At 43.8% G+C, this 22,449-nt stretch overlaps 1 protein-coding gene across 2 annotated transcripts in view; it reads left to right on the top strand.

The window, feature by feature from the left end:
• Window positions 1-19,958, top strand: part of LOC115085933 (zinc finger protein 154-like) — a 33,217-nt gene extending 13,259 nt beyond the window's left edge. The window contains exons 4-8 of one of the 2 annotated variants that reach the window (XM_029592482.1): window positions 4,398-4,517; window positions 16,396-16,892; window positions 17,364-17,447; window positions 19,104-19,182; window positions 19,284-19,958. In XM_029592482.1, coding sequence (XP_029448342.1) covers window positions 4,398-4,517; window positions 16,396-16,892; window positions 17,364-17,447; window positions 19,104-19,182; window positions 19,284-19,795 — 1,292 coding nt within the window. In that variant the 3' untranslated portion in view covers window positions 19,796-19,958. The remainder of the gene's footprint in view (window positions 1-4,397; window positions 4,518-16,395; window positions 16,893-17,363; window positions 17,448-19,103; window positions 19,183-19,283) is intronic. The other variant, XM_029592483.1, reaches the window with a different exon arrangement.
• Window positions 19,959-22,449: the final 2,491 nt, after the last annotated feature.

Below are 22,449 nucleotides of genomic sequence, written 5' to 3'. Positions count from 1 at the left end.
GGTTATCCCTGTGCCGTCTGTTAAGGGGAGCAGCTGCTGCTCTTTGCAGGTTAACCACGTTTTTTTTTTCATTTCCATCTTTTAGCCATTAGGGATCCCTTGTGTTTATCCCACGTCCTGTTCTTGTCTTCACCACCCTCTTCAAGGAGGTCATTCCAATCATCCACTGCCCTTTCCGTGAAGAAATATTGGGTGGCGTGAGGGTGAGGACAGAGTGCAGGGAGAGAGCATAGCACACGTGGAGGAGAGAGTGCCGGAGCAAGGGGAATAGTTTAATGTCTAGGATGAAGGGAGAGAAGAGAGAGCTCTCAGGATGAATGAGGAGAGAGTGAATGCGGGGGGTGGGGGAGATGAGAATCCAGAAGGAAGAGAGAGCATTAGAGGCAGGTGGGGAACAGAGTGCAGGAAGGAAGGATTGAGGGAGAAAAAGCACAGGAATACGGGGAGAGGATGGAGCAAGCACAAGATGGAAGGAGAATGAGGGAGAAAGTAGTACTAGAGGAAGATGGAAAAGAGGAGAGAGTAAAGGAGAGAACGGCTGGAAGAGGAGAGGGAGATTTGTACAGGAGGAATTTGAAGAGAGAAAGGGGAGAGAAGAGATCAGAGGAGAAACTGGAAGGGGATGAAGGTGGTGAGGCAGAAAAAGAGGTAGAAAGGGAAGGGAGAATAAATTGTAATGAAAAAGACACTGCTGAAGGAATGGGAGGCAGAGGAAGATAAACCTGAAACAAAAAAAAGAAAAAGGTAAGACTCCACAGAGACAAAGCGAAAAATGAACAGACATGGCCAGAGAATGAGAAGTGAGAGACATGGGGAGAGGAAAATCAACAGAACCGTGAGAACCTAAACGAGCAGAAAACAAATTACACAAGTAAAGTAAAAATCCGCACAAATATATCAAGAGAAATAATCTTCTATAAATCTAGACCATCATTTATTTATTTATTTATTTATTTAAATAATTTATATACCGGAGGTTCCTGTATAGTATACATATCACCCCGGTTTACATGTATATTCATGTATCAGGACGCTGACTCAGCATTGTATAAAACGCAATCCGATACTTATAACGTGGTGTCTGTGTTGTCATTGGTCTGCCTGTTTCTTTGTGTACATTTTCTTATGCAGATAAACAAAACTCATCTTCTGTGCGAATCTCACTGACGTTTTCTTGAATGCAAAGTTCAGACACTGAAGGGAAATCTTTAGCACAATCACGTTCTCTGGTGGTGACCGAATGAGATTCACAAAGAAGGGAAGTTTTTATCTGCCTAAGAAAACTTATGCAAAAAAAACAAAAAAAAAAAAAACCAGGCAGACCAACCACTACACTTTGATGCCACCTTATAAGTATCAGATTGCATTTGAATCAGTGCTGGGACAGCATCCTGATATATGATGATCTAGCCTTATATATAAGATTATTTCTGTTGATAAGAACATAAGAAATTGCCATGCTGGGTCAGACCAAGGGTTCATTAAGCCCAGCATCCTGTTTCCAACAGAGGCCAAACCAGGCCACAAGAACCTGGCAATTACCCAAACACCAAGAAGATCCCATGCTACTGATGCAATTAATAGCAGTGGCTATTCCCTAAATATAATTGATTAATAGCCATTAATGGACTTCTCCTCCAAGAACTTATCCAAACCTTTTTTGAACCCAACTACACTAACTGCACTAACCACATCCTCTGGCAACAAATTCCAGAGCTTTATTGTGCATTGAGTGAAAAAGAATTTTCTCCGATTAATCTTAAATGTGCTACTTGCTAACTTCATGGAATGCCCCCTAGTCCTTCTATTATTTGAAAGTGTAAATAACCAATTAACATCTACTTGTTCAAGACCTCTCATGACCTTAAAGACCTCTATCATATCCCCCCTCAGCCGTCTCTTCTCCAAGCTGAACAGCCCTAACCTCTTCAGCCTTTCCTCATAGGGGAGCTGTTCCATCCCCTTTATCCATTTGAATGGATTTTGATTTACATGTGAGGAAAAAATCAAGTCAGGGGCAACAAAGATTGGAAACTATTTTAATATTTTATTGATTCATTTATATTTTCTTTCCGTGCAAAATATCTCAGGACTTCATTCAAAGTATCAACATTGGGTATCTATCATCCACATAGAAAGAATTTCAAGTAGGAAACTGCCAAACTTAGTGGGTTGATTTAACAGTTCCCTTCCCTGCAGATCATACGTATCCCCTAGGCTGGACAGTTTGCACTGGGTGGGTCATTTTATTTCTGGTAATAAAATATGCTTGCAGGTATCGGGAAATTGCCAGTTTCGAGATGAGATTACTACAGATTTTTTTCCCCCTGGTCTCCCTGCTCACTGCAGCCTCTCTAAATAATTTAAATAGTGTTTTGTTTTCTTATATGTACAGTTTTTAGGGGAATAGGAGAAGAGACGCACAAGTATTTAGGGAGTGGCAGGAGCATTGCCTAATGGGGTTCAAGCCCCGGATCATTTAAGTCCCCCCCAAATCCACACCAAACACGCTGAGGGTATAGGAAACGGGGGGAACGACTCAGCGACTTTCACCTGAGAATATGCCATTTCCCTTAGAACCGGCCCTCTGCCCCACCAGCATGCGTTCCTCTCCTGTTGTCCACAGGTAACATCATTCTGACCAAGATCCTTGTTGACTCTATTTACAAATTTCTTTGAAGGCCATGATCACCCCTTGGGACATACATTGCAGCTATTTTTTCAAAGTTTGACAGCCTGTCTGTCCAAGAATACTATCCTAGCAGTTACTGTCTTTTCCTCGAAATCTGTGGAAATGTTTGATTCAGTTGATAGAGTTTGCTGAAGGAGATTCATTTTTGATGCATTGAAGATCAATAAAATTATATTTAAACTACAAGTTGATAGCTCGCCTGAAAATTTGGTTTCTTGTCTACTTTTCATATCTGCTGGCTCCTTTATACTTTTTTATTGACTCTTGGTAATTTTGTCCATTGAATTTCATCGTTCCGTTTCTTGCATCATTTGAATTTCATTTGGTTTTGCTGAATTATTGATGTATAACTGCGGCCCCATGAAAGTGTGTGTGTGTGTGTGTGAATTTTATATGGTGTTCTCACATAATTGCGGTCCCATGAAAGTACATATGTCTGTGAATCTTATATGTTTTGGGTATTGTTTAGAAACTGTGTTGAAGGTCACAATAACTATTGGGCTCTTTGTTTGGGTCTTTTTATGGTGTTAAGAAATCCCCCCGAAGAAGCTATTTTAGAGCAAAACAGGGTTCTCTGTTGGGGTTTCTTTTGAGTACTATCTGTGATATTTAGTTTGAATGTGATGTATGTTTGTTGGGTATAGTAGTTGGTGAATGTAATAGATTTTAACTGATAACAAGTAGAGTGGGCCACCCTTAGTTATTGTGACCTTTGATATGATATTTATTTTTATTTATTTATTTAACTTTTTTATATACCAACATTCAAGACGGTGGTCCCATCATGCTGGTTCACAAGAAACAGGGGTGTAATTATAATAAACTTTACCATTTAAACAATAGTGCAGAAAAGCAGTTACATATAACAAGGAAAACAATAACTTGGAATGAGAAGGGAAATGAAGATCAGATAGTTATATATAAGTATAAATAACATTGTAAAAGGTGGCTATTAACGCTAATGCTAGCGGAGCGTGTTGAAAGAAGGAAGTTAGATGGAATTGGAGTTAGGAAAGGCCTGCGTGAACAGCCACGTCTTGAGTCTTTTCTTGAATGTTGAGATGTTGGGTTCCATTCTAAGATCCGGGGGAATGGAGTTCCATAATGTTGGACCGGCTGTGGAGAATGCCCAATCTCTGAGCGTGATGTGTCTGGTAGTCTTGGCTGGAGGTACTTGAAGTGATCCTTTGTAAGCATCTCTTTTCGGTCTTGTGGAATGGTGTAATTGGAGGGGGATATGTAGATCGATTGGGGCTAATTGATGGATGTTTTTGAAAATGGTGAGAATGGCCTTGTAGATTATTCTGAAGTGGATGGGCAGCCAATGGTATCTTTGGTATATCACTTTTGTATAAAATTGCCTTAAATTATATTGTTCTTAAAGTTGTGAAGCACCTCTTTCCATGTCTTATGGATAAGACTTGCAGTCTGAGCATGCTCCGTGTGTGTCCTCTGTCCTGTTCCAGGCTCGTGCATGTTGAAAGGAGGTTGATAATCGTGAGAGCTCGACTGACGAGATGAGTCAAGAGAGACTTCTCTGAGACTTGCAGGGCCCTGAAACTTTCCTCTTTAACTGAGAATTTGAATGTTTTCATTCACTGAAGTTGGTGAAATTCTTTATGCTAGAAATGTTTCTAAGCCCTAAATGTGGGGAAATCACACCCACAGTGATTGTGGGAAACCTAATGCAGTGCTCTTACCCCAGGAACAGGCTCTCCGACCGCCACCCCTGAGATTATATCCCGCATTGAACGAGGGGAAGAGCCGTACATCAGGGCTGAGCCGGGATCAGAGGAAAGAGAAACTGGGAGAAGCAGCTGCTCAGGTGAGTGCAGGAATAAGAGGGACCGGGGTAAAACTGCTGAGAGGAAGAGCACTTCCTGCCCCCTCTGCTTCCTTCTCTGACTTCATTCTGAAGTTAAGTGTACAGGGATCCATCGAAGGATGAGGCAGATCCTGCATGAAATGCTTGCCTCCTACAGGACTGTCAGGAGGGGGTACATACAAAATTATCATTCATGGGTGGTGGAGGGGAGAAAGATGATTATCCCCCACCATCACTGCCACTGCTCACATCAAGACCAATAAATTTGGCCAAATCCAGGGTCCCCCACAACCTAACATGCCACTTTCTCCTGTTTACCAGTCTAGCTGCAGCCAGTGCCACCGAGCAGGTGACTGTCACGCATCCTCACTTCTTCATACTTAAATGTTAGTAAAAAAAAACAGCAAATGCATATAGACTGCGAGCCCTGGCTTACAAGTGGATCACTTGATAGGCAGAGGGAATAAGAAAAAAGATGGGGGAGATGGAGAGATGAGATGAGTTTGAAGAGCAGCAAAAAACAGAAGCATAATCCACTTGATTTATGTTGCGACCGTCGCTGCCCGACGTCTTCACTCCGCCCTCTTTACCTCTGTGGCGACTCCCTCCAGGTCTGAAGGACGGCTGGCTGCCGTGGCGTCTGCCTGCCGTCTCTCTCCGGCGTCCCTGGACCAGCTCGACGCTGCAGATCCGCCATGTTTATTCCTTATAAGTCATCCTGGTCAGAGACATTCTCACTGATTCAGTGAGAATGTCTGAATCAATGATTCTCACTGATTCAGTTTTAATCGGTCATAACCGATTAAAACTGAATAAAAAGAAAACTGAAATTCTTTATCTTAGCTTTTTAGCTAATGCCAGTAATGCTCCTCCTGCGACCATAACTCTAGGCACTGAGGTTAGACAAATAGTTAAATCAGCACGTAATTTAGGAGTCTGGATTGACTCAAATTTATCTCTATCCCAGCATATTTCCAGAACAGTTAAAAACTCATTCTTTAAACTGCATGTTCTGAAACGACTTCGCCCTCTGTTGTTTTTCCACGACTATCGAGCAGTGTTGCAGGCTTTAATCTTTTCAGGTATAAGACTACTGTAATGGTTTATATATTGGTCTACCTGACATGGCGATTAGACCACGTCAATTAATTCAAAATTCTGCAGCTAGACTTCTCACTGCTACTTCTTTAAAACAACATATTTCGCCTGTTCTGAAAAATCTACATTGGCTGCCAGTCAAATTCAGAATACGGTATCAGATCTTGTCTTTAATTCATTCCTTGATAAATAACAGCGACTCTACCTGGCTATGCACTATTTTGAGAATTTACAAGCCAGGGAGGGATCTTAGGCCAGCAGGAAAAAATCTCTTAGAGGTCCCCACAGTGAAAAAGGCCGCTCTAAATATAACTAGGCAAAGAGCTTTCTCCGTTGCTGGCCCTATCCTGTGGAATGCTTTGCCAGATCCCCTATGACAAATCTCTTGCGGGAAGGAATTTAAGAAAGCTTTAAGAACCCATCTATTTTCTGAAGCGTTTGGGAATTCAGAATCAACTAGTTAATTCAGTTAAAGTTATTGAGAATTAATCTGTGGAAACATGTTTGAGGAGAGAAAGTTTCTTTGTTAACTTAACTATTTTTCCACCTTTGAGTTTTTAAAAGTAACGGCCAGTTCTTGTAACCTTTGACTCACTTATTTTTAAGTTATTGATAATGATTTTAAATTTGTATTTTTATTCAAACTTAGTTTATTTTTACTTTATTCCTTTTAATTTTATATTTTTTATATTTTAGAAGTTATTTTGTGTTGATTTGTTATAATCACATTGTTGTAAACCGCTTTGGTCAATGTCTCATTGGTAAAACGGTATATAAATATGTTAAATAAATAAAAAATAAAATAAATGTTGCCTGAAGCCTAGGGCGTGCGCTCCGAGTGAAGTACCAGCAAGAGCGCGAACCTCAGGGGTGTTCCCCTGAGATGACGTCATCCGCTTCCAATATTTAAAGATCTCTGATATCGCTAACAAACCGAGTTAGCAAAGGTTAGGACAAGGTTTACTCAGGTTACCCTGCCTAAGCTACTCTGCCCCCTCGGACTTACCAGAGGTACCCGCTCCTCGAGGGCCCTCGTTCCTGACTCTCTGCTGATTCTCTTCTGCCTGGAAGCCATCACTGTCTACAACATTGTGAGATACCATCGCTCTCTCAGAGCTTTCCCTGGAACCAGGTACTCGTTCCTCGAGGGCCTATCCTTTCCAGCTCCTGAGCTCCCTGAGACCAATATGTGAGGGTTGTCATCTAAGTTCTGTTCATGAACTCTGCATACCCTGCCTACTCACTGTCTACAGTTTCTCTACAGCTCAGCCATCCAGGGATCGCGGTTCCAGTGCCTGAGGGACTACAGCCCAGCCGGGCACTTCAGCTCACTACTGCTACCTCTGGTGGTTTCAAGACCTGTTTAGTAAAAGAGCTAGTGCGTGTCTGTCTCCATACTCTAAGCCTAGCCGGTGGTCCCTCTCGGGATCTTCCCCCGGGGGCGGGGTCATCTGCCACTGGCCCAAGGATCCACCCACTACTATCTCCAGCAGTCTATACAACAGATTGCTACTCCGCCTACGGAATACATCAGATTGCTCCTCCTATCTGATTGCTCCTCCCATCAGCATAGCGGATTACGACAATTTACAAGAACTACACATGACAAATGATATTCAGATTAACTTTGAAAACATCTGGAGGTCCATATTCAAAAGCCATTTAGATGGATAGTTTTATAGTTATCCATCTAAATGGCTTGCGTGGCTAGAATTTAGCCGGATAAGATGGGAGTGTTCTGGGGAGGAGCAGAGTTAGCCGCTTAACCTCACCAGCTAAATCTGGTTGGGCTGTAGGGCTGTTCTAAAGTTAGCTGGATGTATTTATCTGGCTAACTAGCTGAGCTGCACAATGGCTGAAAATAGACCTCCACCTATTTTTGTTCCATCACGTTTCAAAGGATGAAAAATGAGAAGCACAGTTTGAAGAAAACCTTCAGAATCTATTTCTGGCAGCACAAAAGCCTCCGTTCACAATGACTGGAAGGGATCACTGAAGCGGAGCCCTGACCTGGCTCCGTCTGCACTGCCAGTGTTGGTGTTACCTGTGTGAAGTGTAAATAGTTTAATCTTTCCAAAATGCCCCTGTGAATCTGAATCCGTGCACAGAAGGTCATTGAAAAATGTTTGCAGGGCAAGCAATTAGTCATTAAAAACTGCTCTTCCTGTGTCAAGTGCACATGATTTCAGACCGCCTTTGTGAATTTGCCAATTGTAATTTTATTAACTTTTAATAAAGGATTGCAGCAGTTTGAAGAACAATAGACCTCAAAGTAGGGTTTGTGCTGTGACAACACCAACAAACACCTGTGGCCGATATTGTGTAAGCCAGAAAGTGGTGTGTTGTCTTGATAGCTTCAGCGTGATATTGAGCAGAACCCAGCCGGTCATGCATTCCACTGAATATACTCGGATAACGTCCAAGTTATCTGGATAAACTTAAACTGCTCTCTGACACAACCAGTCTTACACAGATAACTTACCTGGATAACTCTGAATATCATAGTTATCAGGGTAATTAGCCCTGCCCAGGTACGCCATGAAAGTCCCTGATTTATCAGAATCAATTTTTATCTTACTAAAAACTTATTTGGACAAATTGGACGCGGTCAGAGTGGCTGGAGAGTCCAAACCCGTGATTTGTCCTTCTAAGTCCTGCTCTTAGCCAAGCAAACCTTATGAATAGGTCCGGGAATCAAGAGGTAAGGGCCTGGCTGCGGTGCTCGCGGCCAGGACCGCAACACATAGGGAGGGTAATTTTCAAATGCATTTTCCCAAATAAAACAGTGAGGCCCATATTCCAATGTGTTTAGCTGGCTAACTCAGAAGTTATATATCAGTCAGAAAGAGAACAACACTGTCGATCGCTATGTAGAAAACACTCTTTAAATTCCAATTAATCAGTTTATTGCTTGAATTGTATAAATATTTAACTTTTAGAAGATGAATAAACTTTAAAGCCTACATGTCTGTGGTGTGTAAACATTTTTTTACCTTTATTAATATGTATATAGTTAATGAAAAAATTTTTTAGGAATTGGTTGAAAGTTTCATATACTCGTGTAGGCGTCCCTGCACCTCAAATGCATATATAATCATTAACTTCCAACCTCCTCCTTTTGTGAAGTGATTTTTCTCTTGTTTTGTGTTTAAAAATCCTAATAATATTATATGACATCCATTGATGCTGTTACTATGAAATATTGCCTTCTAAATTCTTTCCCACGACGTATATCAGTTAGTTATTAACTGTTATAAACTAGTAAGAACCTTGGTTGATAACTGTTATAGAATAATGAGTACCTTAACCCTTCTGTGTGGACTGAATCTGTTGTTAAAGTCCCAACACGTACATGTTTCAGACGGATCGTCTTTCCTCAGGGGAGTCTACTCTGTGAAACAAAACTTCAACAGATGGGTTGTTACCACACTGTCCTTTGTAGAAAACCGTGTCCCAATGTGGATGTATCCACTGTTCTTCTTATATTCCTCAAGATTAGCTGGTCATCACGTATCCGGGAATCCAAATGTCTTCCGCTCTGGTTCTTATCAACGCCAGATGACATTTGGATTCCCGGATACGTGATGACCAGCTAACCTTGAGGAATATAAGAAGAACAGTGGATACATCCACATTGGGACACGGTTTTCTACAAAGGACAATACTTTTAAAAAATAAAATTTCCTAAGCAAAACTTACTGATTTGATTCCTTTCAGCCACCTCTCCTCTCAGTGCTCCCACTGGATTGTGGGTTACTGAGCTCTTCCCTTGCAATATATATTGGGCTTCTAAGGTAAATTAGTGCAAAACAATCCCTTTGGAGATTTACACTACAGTTAGTTGTCCTGAGTGACTCACTGCTATTCTGATTAACAAATGATGGTGCCCAATCAAATCAGTCACACAACCCTAACACTTCAGTTAGCCAGAGTGACTCAATGCTTGCTTGATTAACAAATGTTGGTACCTAATCAAACCAAATCACACTACTTTAACACCTTTCCAAGGTGAGTAATTGAACTTTTCAACCTTTTTACTTAGGTATACCCTGCTCTTAGCTTATTTCTAGCTTCTGGCTACCTTTATTTTATTTTTTATACACAAACACTCTAACTTCTGCTTATTAGCTGCCTTACAGACTGACTATTTAAAAACACACTCTAACTTCTGTTTAATTGCTGCCTTACTGACTATTAAAAGCACAAACCCACAAAAACACTAAATAATATTCCCCAATAGTTAACTTCGCCCCAATACTTTTAAAAAAGAAAATTTTCCAAGCAAAAACTTACTGATTCCTTTCCTTTCAGCCACCAGCAAGGCGATCCTCTCCTCTGTAATTTGTTGCAGATTTTATGTATAAAATCTGCAACAAATTACTCCTACCAAACACAATTACCATGTAAAATCAAAGCATATAAAACCAAATAAAAAACAGATAAGTCTAGTAAACAGATAAGGTAGATCAAAGTAAATGGATAGGTTACAGTAAGGAAGTTTGAAGTGTACGCACTGTTAGATGCGTGCTTCCGGTCTTCTTATTTATTTATTTATTTAAATGCTTTTAAAATATACCGACATTCATAGGACATATCATGCCGGTTCACAATCAACATTGTAAAGGAGGAAGAGGAAATTACAAATAACAGGGAGGGGGGAGGTGGAGCAGTGAAGGAAAAAGGAGAGGATGGGGGTCAGGTGACAGTAAGCGCAGAAGTTGCGGGAAGGAGAAAGGTAGTGAAGTGCTAGGGGAGAGAGAAATTGATAGGAACTGTGTTAAAAAAAAAAACTGAGAATAAAAAATTTACAAATTTACAAAATCAGGAATTCCCTAGGATGCATCAACGGATTAGAAGGGGTAAGGGAATTGGAAGTGGCAGTGGAGGGGGTTTAGGTCTGATTGGAGTCAGGATATGCTTGTAAGAAAAGCCAGGTTTTGATGCCTTTTTTGAAGTTGGGTAAGGAAGGTTCAAGGCGGAGATACGTGGGAAGAGAATTCCAGAGGGAGGGGCCGGCTATGGTAAAGGCTCTCTCTCTGGTAGTTGAGTGGTGTGCTATTCTGAGGGGTGGGATGTGTAAAGTGCCCGCCGTGGAGGCTCTGGATGGACGATTGGATGTACGGAAACGTGGTGTTTCCTTGAGCCATTCGTGGTCATTTTTGTGAAGCACGTTATGGAGTATTGTAAGGGTTTTGTATTTTATACGGAAAGGGATGGGGAGCCAATGCAGTTCTTTTAAAATGGGTGTGATGTGTTCTCTCTTACGAGTGTCTGTGATGATTCGTGCCATGGAGTTCTGCAAGATTTGTAGGGGTTTAATTGTGGCGTAGGGCAGGCCTAGGAGAAGTGAATTGCAGTAGTCTAATTTTGATAGGATTGTGGACTGCAATACAGGCGAAAGTCTTGAAGGTGGAGGAGGGGTTTGAGCTTTTTGAGGATGTGGAGTTTATAGAAGCCGGTTTTTAGAAGGGATTTGATGTGTGGATGAAAATTAAGGTGTTTGTCTAATACAACACCTAGGTCTCTTATAGATGGCAGGATGGGGAGGGTTGTGGGGGTAGTTTTAGTAGAGGCCTGTGAGGTAACCTCGAGTTTGTTGGAAATGAGGATGATTTCAGTTTTTGCTGTGTTAAGAGCGAGTTGGAGGCTGTCTAAGAGAGAGTTAATGGAGGCAAGACAGGATTCCCAGAAGTTTAGAGTTTCTTGTAGGGTTTTTGCATGGGGATGAGGATCTGTACATCATCCGCATACATGAAGAAATTGAGACCGAGGTTAGAAAGTAGATAGCAGAGGGGAAGAAGATATATGTTAAAGAGGGTGGAGGATAAGGAGGATCCTTGGGGGACACCCTGGAGGAGGGGTATGCGTGGGGACTCAGAGTTGTCAATGTTGACCAGGTATTCTCTATGGGTGAGATATGAGGTAAACCATGATAGTACAGTGCCAGAGATGCCGATTTCTGATAGCCGGGATAGGAGTATTTGGTGGTTGACAGTGTCGAAAGCAGCAGAGATATCTAGTATAGCGAGTAAGAATGAGGTTCCTTGGTCCATGCCTATATGTATGGTGTTGGTGACTGCCAGAAGGAGGTTTTCCGTATTGCGACCTTTACGGAAGCCGAATTGTGCGGGGTGCAGAATGTTGTGGTTTTCGAGGTAGTCAGAGAGCTGGGTATTGACAACCTTTTCAAGTATTTTAGATACAAAAGGGAGGTTGGATATAGGCCGGTAGTTAGAGGGGTCTTTGGGGTCTAAGGTGGGCTTTTTTAGGAGGGGCTTGACTATTGCAAGTTTGAGTGGGTCTGGGACCTTGCCATATGTAAGAGAGCAGTTGATCAAGTCAGATAGAAGTCTGGATATGGATGTGGGAGAAGATAGGAGGGTCTTAGAGGGGATGGTGTCAGCAGAATGGGAAGCAGGTTTCATTCTTTTTAGAATGGTTTCAATTTCAAGGGTAGATGTTTGTTCGAACGTTTGCAGATTGGTTCTGGATGTTTTGGTAGGTAGGTGGAAAGTGGTGGGGGGCTTGGTGGTGAAGCGAAGGAGAATGTTGTCAATTTTATTCTTGAAGAAATTAGCAATTTCTGTGCATTTCTCTTTGGCGTTTTGTTCTGGGGAGAAGGGGCATGGGGGGGCAGTGAGATTAGCAACAAACGTGAAAAGGGCATTTGCATCGAATTGATAATTGTGGATTTTGGCTGCGTAGAAGTCTTTTTTGGCTTGGTTAGTGGCTTGACGGTAGTGGTGTAATGAATGTTTATATGCTGACTTGTGTGTGGGAGTGGGGTTTTTACGCCAGGTGCGTTCTTTGGCTCTAAGGTCCTGTTTGATCGTTTTGAGTTCTTTGGTGTACCATGGTTTTTTGTCTGTGTGGCTAAGGGTATTTTTTGTGTATCATGGGGCAGGCTTCCTCCGCTATCTTGGCATTGATGTTATTCCAAGATTGCAAAGCTGTGTTCGGGTTGGAGAGGTCCAGGGATTTGTTTGCTTTCTCAAAGGCACGGGAGATGTCTTCCGATGAGCAGTGCTTGCGGAAGGCAATAGTCTTGCTGGTGGCCTGAGTTTTATCTCGAGAGAGAGAGGATGAGGAGGGGGCATTGTTGTGGAGGTGGGCGTTAATGATGAAATGATCAGACCAGGGGATGGGAGTGGAGGTAGGGGTGCTGTGTGAGGTGATGTGCTTGTTGACAAAGAGGAGGTCCAGTGTGTGACCAGCCTTATGTGTGGGAGAGGTGATGAGTTGCTTGAAGCCTAATGCTTGGAGGGTGATCATTAGTGTTTCACAGGCAGGTGTGATAGGGTTGTTGTCTGCATGGAGGTTGAAATCTCCGAGAATGATTGCTGCAGAGTCAAGTTTGATGTTGTTTGTTATATATTCTATGAGGGGGGATGTGTCGTGTTCAAGTAGGCCTGGGGGGGCGTAGATGAGGCAGATCTGCATAGTCTTAGATTTAAAGAGGCCAATTTCCAGTTTGTGGGGTGGTTTAGAAGGGGTGGAGTTTGAGTTTGAGGTGCTTTTTAGCGGCGAGGAGTAATCCTCCCCCTTTTTTTTTGAGGCGGGGGATAGAGAAGATATCATAGGTCTGAGAGGGGAGTTGGTTGATGAAGACGTGGTCAGAATCTTTTAGCCATGTTTCAGTAATGGCACATATGTCGGGGCTGGCATCAGTAAGTAGGTCATGAAGAATTGGAGCTTTTTTGCAGATAGATTGGGCGTTGACGAGGGATATGACTAGTGAGGCTAGGCCTAAGAATTGTGTGAGGGGCGTAATCATGATGGGTATTAGTGATCTTTGGGTGATAATTGGGCAATGGCTGGTGGTATTTGTTTTGGGTCGGCTGGTGTGTGGGAGGATAGGGATGGTGAGACGGCACATCTCTGAGGAGATGTGCCGTCTTCTTCTTCTGCTGCAAGGGGTGCGGGGCCTCTGAAAACTGGGGCTGTGGCGTTCGAAGCCTGGATCGCTCGCTGTGACCTCTGGAGTCCTCTCCCGGGGGTTGCTGGGAGCAGTATGTAGATGAGCCTTCTGGTCTTCTGCCTTTGCAAGGGGTGCGGGGCCTCTGGAAGCTGGGGCTGTGGAGTTCGAAGCCTGGATCGTTCGCTGTGACCTCTGAAATCCTCTCCCCAGGGCTGCTGGATAGAATTTACAGATGAGCCTTCCAGTTTTTAATTTTATAAACCGCTTAACAATCATTCTAAGCAGTTCACATAATTAAAAGTAATATTTAAAAAGTAGACACACACTACATCAGACATTTGAAAATAGAGGACAAGTTACATAAATTCACATGTTAGAAAAGTCTTCAGTAAATAAAGCTTTTGCAGAAAGCTTGGTTTCATCAATAATACACAGTTCACAAGGAACAAATTCCATAATATTGGCCCAATGTCTGAAAAGATGTCAATGTACCATTATTTTGATAGCATTCAGATCGAGAAAGGCAGTAAACTAAAATCAAGTAGTGCCTTCTCCTCTGTTTGATTTAGAAACAAGTACTAAAATTTTGAATTTGATACATGAAGTTGAATTAAAATTTGTGACATATGATATTTAATATTTTGGAGTAACTGAATTGAGTGTAGATATTTTGAAAGACCCCTGAGTAAGACATTTCAATAATCAATGGCAGTTTAACAAAAGTCTTGTACAGTCATTCTAAAATCTTTAATAGGCAAAAAATGCCTAATGTATTTTATTTTTTGAGTAATATTTTTATTAATTTTACAAATACAAAAGTAATTGATTAAACAATCAGTTGACAAAGCTCTTAGCAGTTCTTTCTCTGTAGGCATACATCATAGATAAATAATTGCTGTTAGAACCACCAGTGAACCATGGATTCCCAGATACAGTGTAAGAACAGAAAAGAAAAAAAACCTTCATAGCAGGTTTACAAACGACTCATATTCCAAAAGGTACATTCTAGAGATGGATCTGATATGTTGTGGTTGTTAGGCTCTACCTGCAATACCCATTAACCCATGAATCCAATAACCATCCCCCCCCCCTCTCCCCTCTTATCTTTTCCATGTTATTGCTCTTGTTGATATCTAGTGTATCCCATTACTGCTATTTCAGAGCGGGGAGACATATCCAAAATAGAAAACTATTGTAGAAATCTATTGTAGAATTGGAAGTAGAATGGAGTGATCTAAGGTGGGAACATAGCCAAATGGAGTGTTACGACGTAGCAGCGGTATGATACCGTAAAATAAAACTCAACAAAGCAGCATGGGAATGTAAACAATAAACGAATCTCGGAAGCTTGGATTAATCCTACAGCACATCCCTCCCATTCTTTAAGCTGTGTTGGGGGAAATAGACTTTGAAAAGGCAGCCCATATATTCCGACTAAGCTCACATGTTTTTTTTTGAGAGGCACTCTGTGCTACTGCATACTCTAATGAATAGAAGTGGAGCATTTTTTTGGAACCAGTGTTCATACCCCGGACTTTGTCCCGTCAGCCATTTGGATAGAATAACCCTCCGACCCATCATTCCCGCTTTATTAAGAAATAATATGTCTGCTGGTTGGAGGGTAAGATTGGGTCCAGGTATGAATCCCAAAAAAGCCATAAACTGGGATGGTTAGCCCATTTAGTGCGTAGAAGTAGCTCACATTGCAGCTGAACTTTTCCCCAGAATTGCAATATTACGGGACCCTCCCAAAAACAATGCTAGAGAGTACCCTAAGCTAGTTTACATTTCAGGCATAGCTTGGAAGCTGCAAGCTTCGTCTGGTAGGCGCGGAGTGGTGGTGTATACAATTGCCCAAGAAATTTGAAATGTGACACTTCCAAAGTGATATTGTCAGACGAGGCGGGGAGAGTAAGGAACTCATTTCTGAAGTCATTAAGTGAGAGATTGAAGCGGGGCCATTTTAAGTAAAGTCCCTCAAGGCACTGCTTTTTTTTGTGATCATTAGTATTGCCTGTACCAAAGCAGAGATAGATGGGCAGTGGACCTTCCCCGCCTGTAAACCTTCCCTAATCGTTTTTGGCGGAAGTGTTATCTTGCAGCTGGAGTGTTTTGCTCTGTATGAAGTGCTGAACTTGCAAGAATGCATGATATTCAGAGGTAATGAGTTGCTGTAATTGTTGCTGTAATTCGGGGAACGTTAGTAGTCTACTCGATAGCAATTCATACAACGGATATATGTAAATTAGTCAACGTTTCTGCCATTTCTGAAATATACTCGTATCTAAGCCTGGGGAAAAATAAAGGGTGTTGTGCTCTCATGATTAGTGAGGATAAGCTATATGAGTGATGGCAGTGTGTGCATAATTGCATCCAGGCTTGTCTGCACGATCTGAGCAGTAAGTGTATTTTCAAATGTTGGGGTAACAGTAGAGTGTCTATTTGGAGAAGGTAGTTAAGTGATGGTACTCCAAACCATTCCAGGAGGCTTTGGTAAGGAGTGAAGTGTGATTGTGATAATATCCAGTCTCTCACATAGCGTAGGCAGCACGCTAAATTATATAATGGCAAATTTGGAAGACCCAATCCCCCCTCCTCTATTGGACGCCTCAGAGTCGCAACTGCCACAGATATTGTCTCAAAGCCCAGAATAGTATTTTATAATCTCGCTGGGTTACCCAAAGGGGAGTCATCTGTAAAATATATAACCAATTAGGGAGAAGTATCATTTTAAAGAGTTGTATCCAACCTATTAAGGACAAAGGCAACGAGCCCCAACAGGTTGTATTACTGAACTTGTTAAACTGTCCTCCTCCTACGGTAATGCCTGATGCTTGCTTGCTTTTTTTTTTTTTAACCTAGAAAATGATCTGAAAAACAGTAATATGAGGATCCACCACCGGGAGCTCAGCAACAATCAAGATGGGAACAAGAGCTTATCAGAAAGAGGAGAAGCTTCCTTTTTTGACTTGGGAAAACATTATAGCAAGCGATGCATCTCGGAAAGGAAGGAACGAGATCCAACAAGAGACTCGGCTGCGTGTGAGCAAAGTGCCAGAAATATCTCTTGTACAGAGGAAAAGTGGAGAAACCTGATGGCAGAAGAAAGATGTGCCTGTGATGTGTGTGTGATGTTCTGCAGGGATCCTGTGACACTGAGATCAGAGCAGAGATCTCACACTGAGGAGAGACCCTCTACAAGTGCAGACTGTGGGAAAAGCTTCAGTCGGAAGAGAGAAAAGGAACAGAAAACAAGCATAGGAGAGACTCCATTTACATGTTCTGAGTATCGGAAGGGATTCAGCAGGAGAAGCAAACTAGCGCAACACCAGAAAATCAACAACGAAAAGAGACCACGCGTAAGTACAAAATGTGGGAAAAGGTTTCTCAATAAAACAAAGCTCACAAGTTATCAGAAAAGCCTCACTGATAAAGAGACCGCTTTTATGTATTAATTCTGAGAAAATCTTCATTCAGAAAGGAAAGTTAATAAGGCACCCAAAATCCCACCCAGCTGAGAGACCACTTTCAAATAATTAAGTTCACTTTTAAACAGGCGCTCGTATGTTGGTGCGCGCGGCAAAGCCAACGTATTTTGTAATGTTCGCGCATGTGCTCGCGAACGGTGCGAAATACGCTGTATGTTCCTGCTGCGAACCTCGCGCGTTGTTCACCGCGCGCACGCAAACGCGAGGGAGGGACTTCCTGTTCCTGCATGCACTTCAGGCAAAATGCCAGCCAGAGCCAGGCAGCCAAATCTCACCACCAGGGACGTTGCCCATCTGGAGTCCCTGGTGGTGGCTGATGAGCATCACCTGTTCCCTCTGCAGGGCCGAAGGAGGAATTTCTGGCAGATGAGAGCACGAAGGGAGCTACAGCTGTCCTTCAGCAAGTGGGCTTCTTACCGTTGGGGGGTAAGTTGACTCTGTTTACCGTGATTGTCTAAGCTACTGCATAAGGGGGGCACTGGGGGGTGTCAAGGTCTTCATATGCCTGGTGGGGGGTGCTGCTAATGGCCACCATTATAGTGTTATATTAAATGTCTACACCTCAGATTATTAGCATGGATGTTCATTGCTTTATTAGGTCATGTTAGGTAACAGAAATATAGTAGTCTAGATATACATGGAATGCTTGAAGCCTTAGAGGCACAATAACATAGGTAGGCAAGACAATTCGCTCGCTGACACACCCTCCCCCCCCCCCCCTTGTACAAAAGACAAACTCCAAATGATTTGGCTTACACATTGGGCTGCAGTTTATTTCATAACTTAACCCGAGCCCTTCAACTTTTAACAATTAGTCAAAACATTCCCCCCAACCCCCTCCTCCTCCCCTTCTTCTTCTGGTACTTCTCTTACCACTTCATCCGAATGGTAAGACGCTTCTTCACCCCTTTCCACGTACCCTGCCGCAGCTCCTGCGAGAGTAAGACGCTTCTTCACCCCTTTCCACTTACCCCGCCGCAGCTCCTGCGAGGGTAAGACGCTTCTTCACCCCTTTCCACTTACCCCGCCGCAGCTCCTGCGAGGGTAAGACGCTTCTTCACCCCTTTCCACGTACCCCGCCGCAGCTCCTGCGAGGGTAAGTTTGCGGCCAGAGCATCGCCCCCCCCCCCCCTTGCTCATCGGCCATCCTGTGTAGCAGCCCCAAACTACACAAGATTCACCGCCCCCCCCCCCCCCCCCAACAATGTCCTTTATAAACACATACACAATTATAACTTAGGGCTCGGGTTTCCGCCTCCACTGCGACAACAAACGCTTTTAACAAACGCTTTCATTACAACCAACATTTAAGGGCGGGTGAGAGGGAAAGCAAGCACTGCCTTTTGCCTCGCTGCTCCCGGAAGAAAAGGCGCCAGAAATGTTTATTCCCTGTAACCAATGGCGAAGCAGCAATTCCAACTGTTGCTGTCTCCATGAGTTACCGCCCCCTCCCGCTTCCTATTAACCCTCTGCTCACTCTGCTTGTTCCTTGTTATACTTCACAGCGTGAGACAAGCTCACGCTGTTTCTCTGTATACTAATGCTGTAAGGAAGAGAAGGTACTAACTTACCCAGGGAATATAAAATGGTTTCATGGCGATATATCAAGCAATACCTCGCCAGCCAGCCCTCAGGGTACACCTAGGCAGTCAGGTTTTCATGCCCAGCTGCCACTCTCTCCTACTCATTAGCACGCCTGCTCCTAGAGGGTAACTAGAAAACATGCCTAGGTGTGGCCCGAAGGCTGACTTGAGAAGCACTTTCCCATAGGAGAGCAAACCATTAAGAATGCACTGAGGAGGCCTAGATGAGGACCAGTTGCAGGATTCTTCTTACTCCACAAGGATATTCCCACAGAATATGAACTTGGGGTATCATGGTCCTTCATGGAGGCTTAAATGTTCCTGTATACTGTAGGTGCATGTGCCAGAACACCACATCCAGGTGCATTAATGGCTGGGCAAGAGCAACAAGTGAAATCATCTAGGAGTAGCATTCATAGTCACCTACCAGCATGGAGGTCCCATTACCAGCTACAGAGCAGAGCACACTCAATGTGGTCTTCCTATTTCTTCCTTATAGAAGAAGAAGGCCCGGTGGCTGCGCCTCAGGAAGAGGCGTGGGCTCGACTGGCCGCGTGCAGAGCGGGGTGGGGCTGGTGGTAAGTGAATCTCCCGGCCTACCGGCCAGTGTCCACGTACAGATAAACCTGTATGTCAACGTTTCACTAACCATCATTCTCACGCGTGCTTTTGTTTCAAGGGGCTACCGAAGAGGAAGATGTGGGGGAGGAAGCAGCAGCCGCCGTCGCTGGAGGGGAGCGGGATGCTCGTCCCCCAGCCCCATCACCACCAAGGGAGGAAGCGGCGGTGATCGAGCCGCCCCTTGCGCAAGAGGCCCACCCCGGGCCTTCAGCCGAGCCACATCCTGCTTCCCTTCCTGTAGGGCCTCCTCCCTGTTTTGCCCAGGGAGTTAGGGACACAGGGACCCGGCCTTTGCTGGACGAGGAAAGCACGCACGGCCCTCCGCCGCCCTCTCCACCTCAGCAGCCGGGAGGCTCGTCACCCTCGGGAGCACAGGCTCCCGAGGGTGATGATGATGAGCCTCTGACAAGGCAGCAATTCCAGCCTTTCCTGAGGATGATGGCGGCGGCGCTGAGAGGTGAGCAGGCCTTTGAAAGGAGGATGCTCAGGACCATGGATGCGCAGCTCCGGGAACTACAGCTGCTGGGGGAAGCCGTAAGGGACCTGGCGAGCTGCATTCCACCGTCCTGAGCACCCTCCTACCCTGCCTCCCTAACTCCCTGGGAATCTTTTTTTTTTTTCTTTTTGTTATTATATTTAGTCCCTTGAGAGCCCTTCCCCAGTTCTGGTTTGTTTGTTTTTGAAACTATGTAAATAGTTAATATATTTTCAAACTAAAAAAGTTTAATTTTCACATTCACTTGTTTATTTATTGAGTATGTAGTGAGAGGGAGGGGGGAGGAAGGGTTTTTGGGAGAGGGAGTACCTAGTGAGAAAAACGTCACATCCAAAGGTAAAACCAGACTTCCCCATTAAAAATTCCACACGTGTATTATGAGTTCAGGTATTTTATTTCACCTTCAAGAAATGTTGTAACAGTCAAGGAGGGAGAGCCATCTGCCAAGAGGAGAGGTGTGTAGGCGTGAGAAGCATCAGTGTTGGAAGGACGTTCTGGAGCACGATCACCTTCTCCACATACTGCAGCGATGAGCAACGACATGGACATGCACCTAAAAAAACAAACATTACATACATTAGCAATGCAATCTTCATTAACTGATTTCTGCATCCCCCAGGGACTCAGTGTTACGACTATGGCTGCTGTGCAGCCTTCTTACCACCAGAGGTCCCTCACGAGCACGCTCTCTTGGCTGGCCCAGTCTGGCCTACTTATCTGCTCCATGACCTGGACTTCCTATATAACCTCGCCTAGCCAATTCCTCAGTGCTTCAGTATCGAGCTTGTTTGGGCTCCCTGCTCTAACCTCCTGTTGTCCTCTGTATGCCTTCGGGCCTATTGTCCTGCCTTTGGGCTTGTGTTCTGACTCCTTGCTTGCCTGCCTTCGGGCTTGTGTCCTGCCTTCCCTGCCTTGCTGTCTTCGGACGTTCTGTCACACCTCCTTGCCTTGCTGCCTTCGGGCTTTTGTGTTTTATGTTCAGTGTTAGTGTTGTCCTGGTTTGTCTGTCTATTCATTGTCAGTCTTGCTTCCCCGGATTCTCCCATTCCAGTTTACACTTAACTACAGTCAATATCACAGTTACCTACACACTATCCTGATTCCACCCATACCTGCTCATAGTTCCAGTGTTCAGACCACGCTTTCCTACATTCACAGCCACACTTACCCCCATGCTGTTCCAATGTTTCCTGAAGCTCACACTTACCCCCACACACCCTGTTCCAGAGACTCCTTTCCAGCCAGCACCCAGCTCCACAGGTTCCAGCCAACACCAGACTCCTTTCCAGCCAGCACCCAGCTCTACAGGTTCCAGCCAGCACCCAAATCTACACACTCCTGCCTGCACCAGATTCATCTCCAGCCATTATCAGAGGCTCTACTGCAACTCCTCTTTCTCTCTATCCTGAGTCACTCCTGCAGGTGGTGTTCACCACACCTGGCGATCGCCCAATCGTAACACCCAGAGAGCTACTCTGGGTTGTGTCCTCAAAATGTTCTAGTCTAACAGATGTACAGTTTTATGTGGCTGAGAGAGGAACTACTCCAGAATCACTGAGGGTAGGGAACCTTATTAACATAAGGTGAAGGGGGAACAGAGTACACTCGTTCTGTCTGATGCAATATCAGCGTGGGGAAAACGGGAGTTCATGATTGAGAGCCCGTCCTCCTAACGCGTGCCGATCGACCTCTCCAGGGCATCCAATTTAATATTTAAATCAGCTGCTGCAGTTAAAAGGAGGTGCTAGGGGAAATTGTGCATCCCTACCGCCTCCTTGGCAGCAGGCGCCCAGGAGAGGTGCTGCCAGTGGATTAGAAAAGGGACGCTCAATTTTTCCCGTCAATAGCAGTGCTGAATTAGCCATGCTGTCTGGGATTTACTCTAGGCGGCCTCGAGACAGTTCCTCCTAGCTGTACACAGCTTTGCTCTGTGTGGCTGCATGTGTCTTCCCATGTGGACTGGTGCCCTCTCTCCTCAGTCTGTTTTTTCCACGCTGCCAATCGCCATTTCTCCTGGCCTGTAACTAAAAACTCATCTGAGCTAAAATATTCTAACTTATCCCTATCAATTAAAAAGCAGAATCAAAATACAAACAAAAAACAAACTTTGAAATGTTTGTATGCTAATGTCAGAAGTCTAAGAAGTAAGATGGGAGAATTAGAATGTATAGCAGTGAATGATGACATAGACTTAATTGGCATCTTGGAGACATGGTGGAACATAAGAACATAAGAAAATGCCATAGTGGGTCAGACCAAGGGTCCATCAAGCCCAGCATCCTGTTTCCAACAGTGGCCAATCCAGGCCATAAGAACCTGGCAAGTACCCAAAAACTAAGTCTATTCCATGTTACCATTGCTAATGGCAGTGGCTATTCTCTAAGTGAACTTAATAGCAGGTAATGAACTTCTCCTCCAAGAACTTATCCAATCCTTTTTTAAACACAGCTATACTAACTGCACTAACCACATCCTCTGGCAACAAATTCCAGAGTTTAATTGTGCGTTGAGTAAAAAAGAACTTTCTCCGATTAGTTTTAAATGTGCCCCATGCTAACTTCATGGAGTGCCCCCTAGTCTTTCTATTATCCGAAAGAGTAAATAACCGATTCACATCTACCCGTTCTAGACCTCTCATAATTTTAAACATCTCTATCATTTATTTTATTTATTTATTTAACAGCTTTTAATATACCGGTGTTCGTGCAAGCACATCACGCCGGTTTAC

Source organism: Rhinatrema bivittatum, chromosome 2, assembly GCF_901001135.1.
Source record: "Rhinatrema bivittatum chromosome 2, aRhiBiv1.1, whole genome shotgun sequence".
In the NCBI taxonomy this organism is placed as follows: Eukaryota; Metazoa; Chordata; class Amphibia; order Gymnophiona; family Rhinatrematidae; genus Rhinatrema; species Rhinatrema bivittatum.
This window is presented reverse-complemented; position numbering and strand designations above follow the sequence as displayed.